Genomic DNA, 19,278 nt, shown 5'->3' on the forward strand with positions numbered 1-19,278 from the left:
ACTGGCATAAGTCTGTTTAGGATTGCTGTGTTCATGATGGCCTCTGTTATAAACATCTCATCTTTTGTTCTTTCTTAAAATAAATACACTGCACAGAAGAGGCAAGATCCATTCACGCTACAAAATGCCATGTTTATTATGGTTGCTCATACATAACCTTAAATAAAATGGGCTCTAGAAAGGGGGAGGGAGAGCTGGATGGGGATCTGTTGCCCCCTCCCTTCTCCCCCCTCCCAGGAGTCTGCCCCCACACCAACGTGCACCCAAGGCACTAGTTTCCATCATCTAGGCAGGTCCTCCTTTTTTGTTTGGGTTGGGGGGAGGTTGGTGGGGGAATGGAGAGGAGGCTAGCAAGAGAGTGGCAGGCCTGGCTTGGGGTAGGGAGTGAAGCAAGGGGGCTGCTGTGTGGCTGGCAGGGAGAGCAATGAGGCGGGTACCAGGGTCGGAGGGGAGAGTGGAGGGCCTGAGTTATTCTGGGGCCTGGGAGAGGGCAGGGGGGTGAAGCAGGAGGGCTTTTGTGAAGGTTTGGGAAAGGGGGGACGTGGGAGGGCTTTTGCTGGGAGAGGGCAGGGGGAAGCAGGAGGGCTTTTGCCGGGCTGTCATGGAGCGAGGCCTATCAGTATGAATGGCACCTAGCCACCATTGCCCTGCAGCTGCCACAGCCAGCTCACATCTGGAGCAGGGAAGAAGACGTGAGGAGCAGGAGGGCTTTTGCCAGGCCATCATGTGCTGGTGACTGCCACAGCCAGCTCACTTCTGGGTTAGGGGGAAAATGGGAGGGGGACTGGCTGGCAAAACAAACCCTCAATCAATGGGCAAGCAGACAGTCCTGCTTGCCCACTGGCTGAGGGTTTGTTGTCGTGACAGTTTACATGTTGCCCAATAATATAGAGTAAGATATTTTATATCTAAATATAGAAATTTAATAAAATAATAATTTGTGACTCCAGACAGTTTTCTTTTTCATAGGGGAGGATGACTCTTGATACCAAAGGTTGCTGCTCCCTGGTCTATGACTACATAATAATGAGAAACAGTTTAAGGGGAAAAGGATAGGGAAATTAGTCCCTTTCTTCAGGAACTAAGCAACTATCTAGCTGATCTTTTAACCACTACTAGGAAACCAAGGGTAAAACAGCATACAGAGCTCGACCAAAAAAAATATCACTACATTTTGAGATGCCCCTTCTACAATTTTATAAGGGCTAAATATCTTAACAAGATCTTAAAGGAAATGTTGCCATTTTTATGTTTTTAGCTGCAAAAATAAGAAGGAAGAGGACAGCAGGAGTAGCTTAGAGCCACACCATAACAGGGATTGTAAGCAGTGCTGCAACTCTAGATGCACTACTTCATTCGTGGTTCCTTATTTAACATGTTGTGCGAGGTTTTACATTTTATGATTATTGTATTTGATGACCTGTGGCGGACAATAATAATAAACACCCCGATAGGGAAGTTAGCTTTCTGAAGCTCTTGAGAGCTTACAGAATCCTGAAGGAGAATTTTCAGATTGTTCTCGCGTACACTGCAATTCCTTGTGAACGCCTAAGCTTGTACTGCTTACACACAAAGTCATCTATCAGTTCCTAGCAATATTATTCATTAAAAGGCTGCTTGAAAACCTTGCATCATATAGAAGTTTTTTTGGGTTGAACACAAGCAAATTCTTCATGACAGACCTAAACAATGGCTCTGTATGCACAAGAAGAGTATGTGTGTGTTAAGTGCCATGAAGTTGCATAATTGTATTTCAGCTCTATTAATGTTCTGATGTTTTGAAATGCACAAGAGGGGCCATAAAGTATTAGAAGCAGAGACACAGGCTCCTCGCCAGTCTTTTTAATATGTTGTCTAGGTAATGTCAACCTCCTTAGCCAATGAAACACAGGAGACTGATTCCTGTCATGATGGTGCCGTTGGGGGGAAATCGCTTTTGCAGGTGCTGTGTTATCACTTCCCTGCTGTCCTTCCTGTGGGTTTGATAGGGATGCTATTTCCAGAGCAGCTGTAGTCACTGGAGATATTATTTTTAAAACATTACAGATGCAATTATGTGTTCCACTACTGAGCTCTTCCTGGTCCACTGCTCTACAACTGCATCCAGATAACACAAAACATGAATCTGGTTAATGATTAGATTTGTCTGACCCCTTCTGGTATGTTCAGTGAAGATCAAGGACTTCAGCTCTGATGTCAAATCACAAGATGTCATAGTCTCACTGTAAATGGCTTTGGTCAGGCACCAAGAATAGTGTGTGCAGTTCTGGAGGCCAAAAGGGATGTAGACAGAATGGAAAGGGAGCAGAGAAGAGTGACAAGAATGATTATCAGGGGCCTGGAGACCAAGCCCAACAAGAAAAGGCTGAGGGACTTATGAATGTTCAGTCTGGAGAAAAGGAGGTTGAGGGGGAACATGATTGGCCTCTTTAAGTATTTGAAGGGCTGTCACTTAGAGGCGGGAAGGGAATTGTTCCCATTGGCAGGATAGGACTCACAATAATGAATTTAAATGTCAGACAGAAAAGGTCCCGTCTGGATATTAGGAAACTTTTTTTTTTACAGTGAGAGTAGTTCAACAGTAGAATCAGCTGCCTAGGAAGGTGGTAAGCTTCCCCTCACTGGCAGTCTTCAAGCAATGGTTGAACAAACACTTGGCAGGGATGCTCTAGGTTGATCCTGAATTGAGTAGGGGGTTGGATTAGATGGCTTGTAGTGCCCTTCCAACTCTGTGATTCTAACTAATTACATGTGATGTCCAGTACTGAGTACCTGGACAAACTGGAGTTCATATCTTCCCTATAAACTTGGATCCCACTGTTTAGAAGTCCAGGTTTCAGGGAGGAATTATTAGGTTGCATAGATACAGGGTAACAACTAATTAAAACTGAAGGCATCCACTAACAATATTGATGCACAACACAAGGGAATGCAAGCACAACTATTAAAAACAGATAATCCCTGTTCTGAAAAACTATATTCAAATGCCATCATAAAGAATGGAATACAGCTAATTTTACAAACACCTATAAAAATCTCAAAGACACACAGAAAAGTGACTGAATGCAACCCATAATCAATACATTTATGAGATAGTTACAGGAATTCTAATACTATCCTTTCCCCCATCGACTCTGGGAAAGTTTCAGATTTATACTACCGAACTCATACTACACATAGAACCATTCTGCCTCAAAATGGAAGCTGGTATGGCAGAACTCATACTTACGATAAACTGCTCCAATAAAACACTGAATGACTTCTTCACAAGGCAGAGGGGGAGCATGGCTATATTTTTCAACTATCAAAGAGCTACATTAAAATGTTACAATCTGGAATGTATCAGTGGGAGTTTAACTTACTAAATGCATTCAGAACTGGTAGTAAACTTGCAAGAGGTACATACTGTCACCTGAGTAATCAACTTAAAGTAATGTTGGTGTAAAAACTATTTGTTTTAAAACTTCCAGCTCCCAAGAAATTGTTCCCATTAAGGAGCCCGACTGTCAGAGTGAAAATATGCACAAATCTCCACCAATAATGTTTAAATCTAAAATGTTAACAATTGTCTATTGTAGAAATATAAAATGTTGTTAGTACAAGAACAACAGCTTTCCAGTTTCACAGCCTGATCATAAAGTTTGAAATTAAAATTTAAACCACTAAGCCAAAAACCTGAAAAGGAAACCCTTCTACTGTTAAAAATGACCAAAAAACATAGTTATGTTCAAACTACTGAGTTAATTTTGAACAGCCACATTTAAGATACCTACCTGGTTGTACATATACCTAAGCATGAAGTCCAAGAGAAAGGATTTGCCTTTACGGAATGCACCAGCAACAGAAACGACTACTATATTGAGATCTTTTATGTGTTCCTGAAGCAAGACTCTCTCCAATGCTGACTCATCCAATTCAAAGTTATGATCGTCTTCATGAGCAAGAACAATCTGTATTGGACATGGCTTCTCTGTAACAACTGCATCATCAGAATCCAAAAACGCATTCTCTTCTGCATCCACATAATTTTCCACTAAGAAATAAAAATTTAATACATTAGATGTACATTTCCATCATAGGCTGACACCACCATAGAACAACTCATTAGAGAATATTTTAATGTACTAAGTAATGAAACATAAAATTTTACCATAAAAGAAAACTTCTCAGGTCATCTCATGATTTAAGCATAGATATCTGCACAGAAACGGCTGATTCACTATTAGAGTGTATAAACTAGAGGTCCTCAATAAATTGAGGATTTTGAAGTTTCCTTCCCTCCCCACAAACTGTCAGAGGCTTGATCAGGCTGATTTCTCCCACCACCCATCTATTCTTTTTTCTTTCTAGTAACGCTCCAGCTCCACATAGCATTCCATTCCTTCTACAGCATTTGTCTTCATTGTGCCAATTTGTTTAACTTCCCCCTCTTTGGATTAATTTATGAAGTTATGTTTTACTGCATACCTGATGAATTCCCAGCATATAAAGACTTTAATCTTCTTGGCGGGTAGCCAAGTGATCCCACTTTCATTATCCACCCAGCAGCCAAACAGTTTACTATTCGTTATTGTGATAATGGGTCAATCTGAACAGCTTTTACTATACAGTTCCCCATGCCAAGATACATTTAACTGTTCACATTGAACCAGAGGAAATACCTTGGAAACTACTAAAGATTGAAATGCACTGTGAGTACTTCAGGAAGAAGGGGAATTGGCAGAAGTCTCTCCCTTGATTGTGTAACCTCTTCCAAGAGAGTGGGAAGTAGATTCCTCAGAAGGCATCTTCAAACCTCAGGAGTACCTTTTCAGGGGGACGGGGAGAGATCTGTTGTGTGAACTCATTTCATTCACTGTCCATCACAACTAAACCAATGTAGTGAAGTACATTTTACTTCCAATAGGTGAATAGCAACTGTCGTGAAAGAATTTCTGCTACATCCAACATCTGTATACACAAGCTCTCTAAAACAAGATAATCTGATATTACTATGATCGTTCTTCTATTGACCTTCTCTCCTTTGATCACACCACCTATTCCTGCTGCAGGGAAAAAATCAGAACAACTCTTAACAAATCTCTTGCCCTTCTCTGCAAATCTCTTGCCCTTTTCATTATAGCCTGTATAACCAGTCCACATCTAGCCAAGAGGCATCTCAGGTAAGTGAAGATGTCCTTTACATGTACTTGTCTAATCTATGTCTTGCCTAACCAGGAATGTCCTAGTAAGTCAGAGAAAGGCAATTTCTAGTCCCTAACTTGCCTGTAATAAGAAATGTGGAGACTAGATTCTTAAGATACTGTGAATTTTTTATTTTTATTATTATTTATTATTAATTTTATATACCGCCCTCCCCCTGAGGGCTCAGGGCGGTTCACAACAAGGTTAAAACATACATTAAAACATAATTTAAATATCAATTACATAAAAACAGAACCCATTTAAAAATGTGGATGGCATCTGGCTACCCCCCTCCCCCCCTTGTGCCCACAGGAGGCCAGATGACATGGTAATGTATTTTTAACCAGGCTGGCCAAACGCCTGGCGGAACCGGTCTGTCTTGCAGGCCCTGCGGAAACTCTGTAAGTCCTGCAGGGCCCTGATCTCCCTAGGGAGCCTGTTCCACCAGGTAGGGGCCAGGGCTGAAAAGGCCCTGCCCCTCGTCAAGGCCAGCCTGATCATTTTTGGGCCAGGGATCACGAGTAGGTCCTCTTCCAAGGAGCGGAGGGGCCTACCGGGGCAATATGGGGCAATGCTTCAACTATTGCACAAAATACTGGGGCAATGCTTCAACTATTGCACCAAGTAGTTTGAATTTACATATATCACATTAATGCCAGGAGTTTCATTTTTGGAAAAACACATCCATGTTTCAAGTCTCGTTCTTAATGAGATGGAAAACTCAGAACTTCGCTACATGTAACATGACCAGTTTCTTCAAAATAAGCTGTAGTTTCATGTTTCACTCCAACCCTTTTAATCTTCTGTTTTTCCTAGTAAACTCCACACGAAATCATGGTGTCATTCTGGACTTCTTCACATCACTGAACTGCTATTGCTAACCAGCAAAGCCTGCCAAGTAGCTCAATTTAAGGCCAGAAATAATTAGGGGGTTTGACTATTTCAGCTATAAATAGGTCTAGTGATCCAAGTTCCACTGACTAGCTTGGCTGTTCAGTATGACAGAGGGTGAGGAAGGTTAGTGCTGGTAATTAATAAAATTCTGCAGTAAAGGGGAGCCTACCAAAATGCTCCCACCCTCTGCTGAGCCATCTTTGGTTGCCCGTACTATTCCTTCTTGCCAAGGTAAGTATTAGAATCCAGAGAGGAGCCTACACTGTCCTGAGCAATTCTGTATTTACTTAATGAGGCCCATGCCTATATTGTGGAGCAAGGGTTAATGACAGATAGAGCAAGCAAAACCATGAGTTGGATGTTAACACTCCACTCAACTAAATGCCAAGCTGCTTCACTGCACAGCAGAATACAACATATTTATTTGGGCCAGTGTCAGAAACAGCTTTGGAGCCACCACAACATGGAAGAAGAACCAGAATTCATATCAAAGTTGAAAGATTTCTCCACTTTTTTATTTCTAGCTTCAGAGAAGTTCTGTAAGCCAGTGTAAATCAGTGAGTTATCAAAAACAGGATTTTCAGTCTTCTGAAAGCCCATTTCTTATAGAAAGTAGTAGCTTTATTAAGAATTTTAGAGAACCAAGACCCCATCCAAAGGGGGGGAGGATCTGCTGCTGGGAGTGGTGTGGAACCATGTAGAAAGGTTTGCCCTCCCTGGGACACTTGCCCTAGTGGAGTGCTGGATCCACCAGTGGCTGGCCATCACAGTCCTCCATGGCGGTAGAACGGAGGACTGAATACTGCACTTGCACCTAGCGGGGCAGTCTGGGGCATGGCTGGGGAAGGGGCTGACACTAATCAGCTCCCACCTGGCTGTTGTCCCCATTATGCCAGCAGCCAGGGATTTGGACTTACACCAACCACGTTGGCTTTTTCACATTGGCTATTATACAACACCTGAGATATACTTTGAGGATGGTCACACAGACAGTAACTGTAGAAGCTTCCTAACAGAAGTTTGTTCTTCCTTTTACTGTGCCATAGTCCATCAAAGGAGGGATAAAAGACTTTCCTGTACAAGATTCACAGCATGATCGATAGCTGAGAAAGAAGTATATTATAACAGTGACTGGAATGTGACTTGTGACACAAATCTAGAATTAAGACAGAGAAGAAATTTTAATAGCACTTTCTTCCTCTACACACTAGTCTCCAAAGTCAGATAGAAACTGAATGGATTTCTGTCTAAAGACTAGTTAAACACATTACTGAGATACTCCAGTCATTTCTATGCACTCTGAATATTCAGTATGTCAAACAGAACTCCAGCCGAAGCATTCCCTGGTTCAGTGAAAAACTGTATATTACTTTTTCAACAGGTCACAAAATACAATGCAATTTAACAAAGAACCACAACACTGTACCATATCCTCAACCATCTAAAGCTGAGAAATATGTGAAGAACTGTTCACCTAAGGGACACTCTCACCTGAAATCTTTTACCACCACCACGTTCAGGAGTCCTCAGTCTTTTTCAGCCTGTGATCACATTTGAAATTCAGACACAAGGTGGAGGGTGCAACCACAAAATGACCACCATGGAAGGTAGATCCAATTACATAACGGCTGCCACGAGAGGCAGGACCATACACAAAGAAAGTCGAAGTGCATGAGATAAGAAAAGTAATTTCACAAAAATATTAGGAAAGAAAAATCAACACTGTAGTGGTAGCTGCCACCAAAACACTGTTACTTCAATATGCACTGCCAATCAGATCACCAGGAGCAAATCAGAAACCCTGCTGGACAGGAGCCTCACCTGGCCACGCCCACTTTCTAAAAACACTTGGCAGGCACCATGGAACCCAAGGGCACCATACTGGAGACCCCTGTTATAAGTAAACACAAGTCTCAGTGCTGAAGTGGTTAAGATAATTTAACCAGTGGTGCTAAGTAGTCTAGTCTGGCACACACAATTCACAGAAACTGTTCCATACTGGTTTGGATCCCACTGAATTTCAACTTCTTTCCTTTCCCCAGCAGCTGCAGCACAAAGTGCCTCCTGAAATGCTGCTCCTAGGGGTGGGAATCAGAGATCTCTAGTGAAGGCAGAAATCATCAAATTACCACCCCCCAACTGCAAAAATGCTCTGTGGGGTGCAACCCACTGAAGACAGTAGTATTTATTATTTCAATTTCTCTTTCTTTTTTGTTTGCACTTTAGCAGTACTAACAGTATGCTAGACATATTCTCAGGTGCCACACTGTTCTTGAAACAGAAGGTCAGAAGGGGCAAGGTCTTTGATAGAACTTGCACAATTTACAACAAAAGTTTCACAACTGAATACTCACATACAATATAGTAAGCTACATTGCATATGAATCAGTATTTTGTAACTGTTGATACGTGGAAATGATGCCTTACAATTTGAAAATATTTGCCAACAGTCAGAAGGGGCAGTGCAGGCAGAGAAGTCAGCCAACAGCTTAAAACAGTGTTTCACAAACTGTGGGTCAGGAACCAAAAGTAGATCATGGGCCAACCCTCCCTAATTCTGCTGCTACCTTTTGCATCATTTTTTTCTCTCCTTGTCAACATCTTACCTTCTTGCCTCCACTTGCAACGATTAGAAGAAAAATCTGTCAGGCAACCACTAACTTTGCAGTAGTAGCTGGAAAGGGGGGGGGGGAATGGAACACCAGTTGCCCTTTGTGTGATGTTCATGAGTGACTCAACAACATCTGGCTAGCCACGATGGAAAACACAGAGCTGGACTAAGTGGGGAACAAGGTCATAGCTCACTACAGGTGCAAAAAAAAAACTTGAGCAGGCCCTGAATGGGTCAAAAAAGTTGGGAACCATTGACTTGAAATATCAGACCTTTTAAACAATCCGTTCCAATTAATACAACCTTTCTTTATTTAGATTTACATTCTGTCCTTTAAAAATATGTTTATTTTCATTTTAAACCAGCCTTAACTGAATCCTTGACCCACAGATTAATTGCCTAAAAAGTACCATAGCAACAGTGCAATGCGATGCAGTTACTGAAATAACTCTGTAGAGGACTGTACTGTAAGTCATGAATTGTTCACATGATTTTGTCTGAAAAGCTAGCAGATCAACCAAAGAATTATACATTAAGACAGCGCTTCTCAAATTGTGAGCTGAGACTAGTAATGTGAAGCAGAAAGAGGTCCAAAACAGATTTTTTCTTCTTCTCCACTTAAGTATAATCTACATTTAGTTATCAGGTCTGCTGTGTTGAAAATCAATTTTATTAAAATATTTATATCCTGCCTTTCCTCTGGTTCAAGAAAGCTTATAATAGTTAAAATGGCATTAATTAAAATCCCTTACCCATTTAACCATGTTAGGTAGGCTAATATGAAGCATGGACAACCTCCAGTGCTTTTGCATGGTGAAGTTGTCTTCTTTTGCCAAAATCCAAATATTTTAATTGGAAATTTTTCCAGTTTTATACCTTACCAGAAAATCCACATCACTGATTGTGACCCACAAATGGGACACAACTCATAGATGTGTCATGAGGCAAAGCTGAAAGAGGAACAGAGTTGGCCATTAGAGTTGGCTCTGTGATAGTCACTGGCAAGTGTGGGTCCTCTTCTGAATAATGCACAAAAGGGCCATGAAACAACAGCCTGCTGCTCTATAATGCTATGTATTTATAAACAATAAAAATGAAAAACAGCTTGTTCAGTGTTAACAGATATGCTTGGCTTGAATCCTCCCAAACATTTCTATGGATGGAATTATTTCTACAAGTAGAGTGCATTTCTTGCCTTCTCCATTCTGATGCAGTCCAAAATTAACCTTGACCCCTTCCCGCAAACTGTATGTCATGGGGGAAGCTGATATTTTGGGATGTAGCAGGAGGCACAAAATTCACACACTGGGGTAGAAATCTTCACATCAGCACTCCTGTGGATCCAATCTCTTGAGTTTTAGGATGGGGAAGAGGAAAGTAGCACCTACTTTTGGGGACCTACTTGCAAAGGACAAAATTGGATCCCATGAGAACCAGTGAAGTAAGCATAAGCATGAGAACCAGTGAAGTAAGATAATTCACTGGCCCCATATTATACCCCTCAGTTCAACACTGCAATATGCTCAAGGTTTTACATTGTGAGCAGCTATGGTCAGAAACACAGGACACAAACAGGACCAGGCTATATGTAACACAAAGTTCAGAGACTTCTTTCCAAATATGAACAGAACTGTGGTACAGATTTAAGAAATTAATGTTATCTGGAATCTCCAGCCCTAAATGCATGAAAAAGTCTGTCAAGAAATCTTAACAATTTTACAGCTAATACACACACACCCCTTGTCAATATAATTCCATAATGCAAAAAAGATGTAATGTACATGACAAAGTGCTCTGAGATAACACTCCAAATTGTTAACAGAAGCCAACAAGCACATATGTTTCATAAAAACCATATCTTGAAAAATGTGAAGTGTGACTTACCGGTAAGTTATTCCACTTAAGTAGAGCCCATTACAAATGACAGTTTAACTGTGATGTCGAAAATCAGGAGTTCACATGTTATTAGTGTTCTAGCAAATATTTTCCTTACACAAGTTCTACAACAAGATCAATTGACAATTACAAGCTAGAAAAAAACACTCCCTAGCATCCAACAAAGATATGATACTTGACCCACCCAATATAGATTACACGGCCATACAGATGTTCATGTATAACAATTTGTATCAGATCTGCCAACTGGCCGTGCTGGCAAGGGCTGAGGGGAATCGTAGTTCATGAACATTCAGAGGGACATGGGATTCTATGTTTAGGGGAGGCTCTGAGTAGAAGGGGTGAAGTATGGCAGGTTGTAACCCATTTGGCATATTTCCCCCACAAGAATGAATGTACCTTAAATGTTACTGTCCAGTATATGTAGAGAAATCCTATAACGTTATTTGAAAGCAAGTCCCACTGTAAACAGTGGAGCTCTAGATATGTGTGTATAAGGATTGAAGCCCACAGCCGCAAAGAGGAAAGTTTGAGTGTGATTACCATAGCTTTTGTCCAGCCATGGGAATCACCCTGGACTTGCAGGTGCAATTTACCTCAGCTGAAGCCAGACATAAATGGCTGGCAGCCACTTCTACCTGGCCGGGATATGCTCAAAATAGGAAAAACAGGGCTGCAGACTCCGAATTAAGTAATTCAATTTGGCAGCCAGGTGGAGCACATCATATCCCCAAGACCTGCCATGGGGAGGGACCAACACTTCCTAGTTGGGTGAAGTGGGGGAGGAACACACCCTGGGAGAAGACTGGAAGGGTGGCCTATTCAAAGAAGATCTCCAGCAGGCCAGAAAGGATTAATTATCCCACTCAGGCAGAATGCAAGAGTGGAGGGTACAGAAAGGAGGAATTAGGCCTATTTTCCAACCTGAGGCATATGAATGGGTCTGTGCATGTGTTTCTAACTGAAACTCAAGTGCCACCAAAATATTTCTTGTATTTAACTTGCATTTATCATGCATAATATGGCAGCCAGTTCAGCATCACAACTGAAAGCTCTAGGATACAATAAGATTTCACATACTTCAAAAATAATAGCATCAGATAACATCTTTGACACACTAACTTGAAAGACTTTTTGAAAATACTGTTTAAGCTTTTTAGTGCCAAAAAGGCAGGCATCCTGGAATAGGAAATCTCATAATTACAGCACCATCTCAGTTAAGGCCCTAGATGTCACTGTTGCCACCAGCACCTCCAAAACTGAAGTTATGTGCAAATCTTCAGGCAAATGAAGGGAGACAATTTAAATCAATACCAGCAGTCTCATTTGGACACTGGTAACTCATGCAGTCCTTTCAGTATTACTTGTACATGTACTGCAGTATCCATCATCCGAGACTGGTGCATCAGGACCCATGAAGGCAGCATTCCTAGTCTTGGCCTGCAGCTAAGCATACTGACTGCTAAACTCTTCCACAGTTAGATTTGCTCTTTGCTTTATATTGACCCTACTTCCCAACCTTTGATATTCACACAATAGGTATGCTAGTTACTACGTCTGTATTCACACATTTACTCCTGACCTTTTGCTTCTAGGACTATTCAGCATGGCAGGCCTTTATCTGTAAAGACATGATGCTAGGTATGCAAACAGGCTGGTTTGGATCCACTGGAGCATTTCTACCATTTAAGTACTACTTTCTCACCTTCACTATTCCACTGCAGTCAAAATGCTACTCCTGCATAGGAGCAGCATTTCAGGGGGAATTATGCTGAAGTTGGAGGCAGAAATGAGAAAGTCACACCCCATGGGCAGAAATTGTTCCATTCTAGAGTGAGAACACTCTAGTGAATCCAAACTATTTCCTCTTATGCAATGCTTAAGAAGGTATATTTAGCAAGTTCTCTCCAGGAAGAGGTTCCAAAGTTCTACATAGCATCATATTCTTCTTTTCAGCTTCTAGAGCAGGGGGCTGCAAACTATAGCTCTCCAGATATTCATGGACTACAATTCCCATCAGCCTGCTAGCATGGCCAAGTGGCAGGGCTGATGGGAATTGCAGTCCATGAACATCTGGAGAGCCATAGTTTGCAGACCCCTGTAGAGATACCAATACTTATATAGCAAACTGTGGAAAAAGCAGAAAAAGCTGAGAAGTATGGGAAACTACAGGAGATATGGCAAGACGAGTTACAGCTATACTGCTGGGCAAGGATAGTGGTGAACTGTTTGTTTTCTGTATTTCACTGAAGTAGAAGCATATGGTCTCTTCATTCAAAGTGGATGTAACACCACAATATGCCCATTGTTCTCTGAGGTTTCCACTAAGCAATATAAGAATCAGTATCTATCCCCAAGTATTAAAAAAGGAATGTTTCAAAAACAAATAGTGATGCCATTTTGTAAGTTTATATAAGAACAACAACCACCTTTATTAGGCATTTAAAATAGGCTCTAGAGTATTACCAGACATTTATGAAGTACAAATCAAGAGTACATTCAAAACGCATACAGAAAGACTGTATATAGCAGTATACATTTCTTAGAAAGTTCTGTCACTTGCAAAAGAAATTTTGCTACTTTTTCCAAGAGCATGACATCTGTATTGTTTAACAGAAGCTCCACATTGCAAGTTTATATATTTTCTTCAACATATCTGCCTCTTGTTTTGTAACACTACATTGTTAATTACTGGTACATCTTATCCAGAACATTGTTTCTCAATGAAGCACTTGGGGATCAGAAATTTAAAGCCTTGAATTAGGCTCCAAGCACACAGAGTTATGATGCAAGCACCAGGCAGCAAGATTTCTAAATCCTACTCTTTCCAGAAGCAGTGTAATACTCTAAGAAACTACAGTCAAAGAAAAGAATCAAGGCAAGTCCTGAAAAAGGCTCTCTTGGTCATAACTTCAGAAAACTTTTTTGTTGCACTGAACTGCGACAAAGAAACAGGGCTTGTTTAAAAATTAGGCAACAAGCTCAAGTGAAGCTTACTTTTAAAGTTAAGAACCACCTTAAGATTTAAGTGGCATAAATCACACAACTATCTAGTTTAGGGACTAACTTATCAATTAGATTCAAAGATTAAGGTTGTTTTTTCTAAACAGTGAATTAACAAAGCCCGTACTCTCATTTTAACGTTTTCACCTATATATTATGGACTATTAATTTTGATATTACAAATCAGCCTATATTGCCTCAATTAAGTCAACTCTATTTGGCATTTTCATTTCCAAGAACAGAAACAAATCATTTCACCTAGTCACTGTAAATATTGTAAGGAATACATCATAGGCCAATGCTGCATGTTGGGACATAATCGAAGTGTTCTATGTATATTCACTAGGGCTCGACAAGTTTTGGCTGCATGTTGACAGCTGTCTTATGGTCATCTCCATCCTCTCAAGCCCTTGGGCACATGCAAAGGTAATGGATCTTCCAGAAGTACCGAAACACAGTGCCAAAGCACTAATATATGCCATATTCATGTATGGGGTAAAGTGGAACAAGAAGTATACAAGCATGTTTCCCTAGCAGTTTCGCAACAAACACATATGCAAGCATATCACATGATGTACACAAAGACAGGACTCCCTGGCCAATTGCCAATTCAAATCACACTGGAGAGGAGAGTAAGGTCACTACAGTTATCGGTTTGCTTCTGTATTTTCCTCACTATCCCATTTGGCATACACTGAGATTGTTGTGGGCAAGCTGCAAAAATTAGCGGCACAATAGCACAACTGAAGCTTTTCCTATAACAGGGAAAGCAATAGTGAACAAAGAATCATGTTACTTTCAGAGTTCTCAAAAGTAGGTCACAGCATAAATAAGCAGAGCAGATTGCAAATCAGAGGAGATTTCTCCATACAATTGCACTGCCTCAGCTACCAATCATAACTTCCAAGCACCTTCCAGAGGCAGTTCTCCTCCCTCCCCACCCATCAAATGCTGACACAATTAGTTTGTTACACCATATAAACCTATTACACTAGCTTCTGCTACTCGAAAGTATGCACTCAGACACAACATCTGAACAGCTGGTCTTCCTAGCTCTAGACAACACTGCAAACACACTTTCCTCAAACGGTTCACCTCATTACAAATTACCAACGTTCAATAAACACCACATCCAAGACAACCCAATTAGGAAGCCTAGCCCTTCGGGGATGAGGCGGTCTATGAAATCTAAAGTAATAAACAAATAATCGAAAATTGTAATATAAAACTGATTGATTAAAAATAAGCCAGTACATTCACCATCCTCTTGGTGGCGGGGGGTGGGGTGGGTGGTGTTATGTGCAATCCAGTAGCTTCCAAATCATGGCAACCCTATGAATCAATGCCCTCCAAAACATCCTACTGTGTTACAGCCTTGCATTTAAAGGCCATGACTTCCTTTATAGAGTCAATCCATCTCATGTTGGGTGTTACTCTCTCCTTGCTGCCTTTCTTATGCTTTCTTAGCATTACTGTCTTTTCCAGTGACCACAGCCTTTTCATTATGTGAGCAAAGTACTGCAGCTTCAGTTTAGTCATTTTAGCTTCTAGGGACAATTCAGCATTGATTTGATCTAGAACTCACTTTTTTTGGCACAAACTAAAATGTTTGCTATCTACTCTAGAAGCAACATTCAGAAGGTTATAAACCCACATACACTACAGATCAACAACGCACAAAGATAGGAGCATCTTCCACACCCTCCACACACTAGTCACAGCTTGCTACATGATACACCTCAGAGGCACTGACAAATCAGATTGCTGTTACTCATACGTCTTGCAGGCTTGCTACTTCAACCACTAGCTCACACCTGTGGGACAGGTCCTGTGCTCTGAACAGTAACAAGCATGCCTGTTCCCTAATCACATCCATCATCCACCCATGATCATGATATATCACATCTTCTCACCCAGAAGTGAAGTCACTGGCCAGAAAGCACCTCTCATATCATAACCCTCTAAAGTCATTGATCAGCCAAACTAGACAGCTCTCATCCTCCCTATACATATCCCTGTACTGAAGCTGTAACCGTACATGACACATCTCCCAAAGCAAGACCCACCGAACTGGGGAATGTTCCTCTCGAAAAGGCCTGGCCAAGCCCACACTACCATGTCACCCACCTGCTCCACATACTCTCCTATTACACCAGCCGACCGCCGGACACTGAAACCACACCGGCGAACAGAGCAGGAAAAGAGATTTCCCCCCGACATCTCTCGACGACTAGGCCTGGCTGCCCCCCACCTCCAAAGGCTGCCTGTCCGAAAGAGGAGAAGGGTCAGGGGAATGACAGAGATCGCCGTCCTCTCACACAGCACCCCTCTTTCTTGCTCATCTCACTGCTGAGCTTCTGGAGGGAGGCGACTCCCTCTCGTCCTCCTTCCCGCCCGCGGCCGTTTGGGGCAAGGGGAGACCGTCCGGCGCTAGCCTCCAGGCCTCGCGTCCACACCGTCCCTTTCACTCGAGAGAGACGCCAGCTACCTGCCAAGTCCGGCTGCAGCCGAGGCGGCTCCACTCGCTGCCCGCACCGAGCCGCGTCCCCTTCCGCCATCTTGTCCAGGTTTAAAATTAACTCCCCGTGACGTCAAACTCCGCCGCGAGCCCTTTATCGCCGAGCCGTGCGCTCGGCGCAGGTCGTGAATGCGCGGTCCTAGCGCCGTCAGTCTTCCCGCTCGCCTTTCGCCCTCCTTGGCTGCAGCCGCTGGGGCGCATGCGGTCCTGTTGAAGAGCTTTCCCGCGCGCTCGAATCGAAGAAGCCGCTACACACGGCGCGCGAGGGTTTTCTGGTTGTTCCCCTCTCTACCATCAAGCATCCCCAGAGCTCTGTTTTTGGACATGCGGTTTGCAGGGGTCATGGCGCCCCAGCAGCTGAGTGAGCAAAGCCACTTAAGGACCACTGCTGTTTGGCGAATGAGAGAATATTGTTTCATCTTTTGTGCTTTCCCATGAAGTAGGAAACTGAGTACGGTTATTTGTGAGGAGAGTGCTGGAGACTTTTATTTTAGATTTCTGATGTGGTGGCATGACAGACACCAAACTAGTTGGGAGGGAAAGATCCAGTGTATTTATACACGTGTCCGTTTATCACATATTTTTTAACAAAATGAGTGCATAGAGGAGGGAAGCTAAATCCCACCCTGCACCTGCTCGCTCTCTTCTCATCTTGATGGCTCCCTTGCTGTCACCATTTTTCCCCATTATTAGAGCCAAGCTGAAAGGCAAATATGGAAAGCAGCAGAGGTTAATCCAGTGGGATGACGAGGGATAGGTCAGATTTTAAGTGTGCTCCCACTGTATTTTTAAAAAGGACCTCTGCCCATACCCAGATGAATAGATGGACTCATGTCAGGTCCACTTTGGCCCTTCCCATACGGACTGCACATTTATAGCAGGTGTGGTACTGCAGTCAAAACTCTGCCCATGATATGAGTTCAGTCCCATTAGAAGTTGGGTTTAGGTAGCCAGGTCGAGGTTGACTCAGCCTTTCATCTTTCTGGTTGGTAAAATGAGTGCCCAGTTTGCTAGGGGTAAGATGATTGGGGAAGACAATGACAAACCACCCTGTAAACATAGTCTGCCTATTTTTTTAAAAAATAGTAAATGTTGTGATCTGATGTCACCTTGAATTAAACAAAGTTGCAAAATCAGAATACTGAAAAGAAAGTGGAGATACTATTTCATATCCTGAAACTAAATGAATGGTTGCCATTGTGCTTGGCCATTGACCAAAGTTTTTCTGCCTGAGCTGACATATTTTGTCTGTGTCTGCATTTCAGCAGAGTCCCAGGTTGAAAACCCATTAATTTGGGGGATTTTATTATTCTTCCAATATAATTTAATTAATACTCTTGAAACATTAAGATTTCTTATTGATTCCTGTTGTACTTTTCAAACAGCATCCTTAAGATAATCAAACAGGACCAGCACAGCGTCGTAGTTAAGAGAAGTGGACTCTAATCTGGAGAACTGGGTTTGATTCCCCACGTCTCCATGTGAGCAGTGCACTCTTATCTGGTAAACTGGATTTGTTTCCATGCTCCTACCCATGAAGCCTGCTGGGTGATCTTGGGCTAGTCACAGTTCTCTCAGAACTCTCTGGGCCCCATTCATTTTACCAGGTGTCTGTTGTGGGGAGGGGAAAGGAAGGCAATTGTCAGCCACTTTGAGATCCCTTAAAGGTAGGGGAAAGCAGGGTATAAAAACCAATGCTTCTTTAGTGGAATTCCAAACAATTCTCTGTTTCATTTATAAAATTGACAACTTATTCCAGAAATATGATCAACATTATCTTTCACTGGATGTTGTGTTACGTAGCCTTTTGAATACTTGTGGATGGATTGTATCTTGACACTTCCTAATTTTCCTAGCAAATGTATGGATGAGGCAAAATTTGAAGCAAGGCATTTCTGATATATTACATGCTTTCAAAACTCATAATCTGGTTTAAATTCATAATCTGGTTTAAGACCACCTCACAAAGTCCTCGTGTTTGTTGATGGACAACATGAAAACTTTGCGGCAGACATTCAATGGGAGTTTTGTGTCTCCCAAACTCACCTTGCTCTTTTCTCTTCACAAATTCAGCACGCAGTTAGTAGAAGCAACCCCATGCTAATTTGACTCCCTCAAACCACCCTGTGCAGCTGCTATTGGCTCAGTTTGCAAAATCAAGAAATTACATGACTATAGATATGTTTTGCAGAGGAGCCAACAGTGCCTTGATGGGGCTATTTGAGGAAGCAAAAATGATGTGGGGGGCACAGAAGCCACTTCTACTTGGACGCAGCGATCATGATGAGAAAAAGGCATGTGTAAATCCTGCTGTGGGACACAAAACTTCCTTTGGGCATCCGATGCAAAATTCTCATGCTGCCCACTTCCACACACAAGGACTTCACAACATGTGGATTGGTTCTCAAGTTTTAAATTAATCCAAATTCTATAGGGGTGCTATAGGGCTGTCCTATCTGCATCTTCCAAGGGGATCATGCTGAGGGTTGAACTAGATGTGCTGTCCATCAGGGACTGTTAGTCGCTTTGCATGTTCTTAGTGGGTGGGATTTTAAACTATCGTTTTATTTTCATTTGCAGACCACAAATTGCCTTTTGAAATTCTTGTTAGTTGCAAATTTAATGTAGCTATCAGATAATATGTCCTTTGCATGGTGCCATAGTCCATAGTTCTGTTCCCTTTATAAAGAATTTCCTGTTATAATTTAACCCTATTATCTTTATAGAAAGGCACTTCTGAACAACTCCATTTTACATAATTTGTGGAATGACATCAGGGAACTTTCCTGAACTCAGGCAGGCCATTCCACAAGGGGCAGTTATTGATCTTGCCCATTTGCAGGGTGGTATTTGCAGAAGGACAGGCAGTCGTGTAGATATGAAGGCTTTGAGTGCAATAAAGTCCAATCTTCTTTGAATTGAACTCAGTGATTGATGGGTATCCAATGAAGTACTTGCAGGATAAGTACAATATGCATGTTCTAGCTCCTGATGATGAAGCTGTGGCATTTTGTACAATTGGAGTCTCTGGGTTGCAGGGTTGATTTGATTTAAATCACATCAATTTAAATCAGGCTATAAATCATTAGTCAGTAAGACTAGATGTATATCATACTTTTTTACATGAAGACTAATTCTTCCTGGTATGTAATCTGAATATTTACAACCAGAA

The 19,278-nt window shown here is 41.9% G+C and overlaps 1 protein-coding gene across 7 annotated transcripts in view; it reads right to left on the minus strand.

The window, feature by feature from the left end:
- The window catches only part of ATL2 (atlastin GTPase 2), a 40,419-nt gene extending 24,251 nt beyond the window's left edge, over positions 1–16,168 (minus strand). For all 7 annotated transcript variants that reach the window (XR_007246376.1, XR_007246375.1, XM_048519739.1 and 4 more), the window contains exons 1-2: positions 16,077–16,168; positions 3,774–4,033 (exon numbers count right to left, since the gene is read on the minus strand). Coding sequence is in view for 5 of the 7 variants with exons in the window: in XM_048519739.1 (XP_048375696.1) it covers positions 3,774–4,033; positions 16,077–16,146 (330 nt within the window). In the remaining 2 variants the exon portion in view is untranslated. The remainder of the gene's footprint in view (positions 1–3,773; positions 4,034–16,076) is intronic.
- Between the last annotated feature and the right edge of the window lie 3,110 nt (positions 16,169–19,278).

This window comes from Sphaerodactylus townsendi, linkage group LG01 (assembly GCF_021028975.2).
Source record: "Sphaerodactylus townsendi isolate TG3544 linkage group LG01, MPM_Stown_v2.3, whole genome shotgun sequence".
Classification (NCBI taxonomy): Eukaryota; Metazoa; Chordata; class Lepidosauria; order Squamata; family Sphaerodactylidae; genus Sphaerodactylus; species Sphaerodactylus townsendi.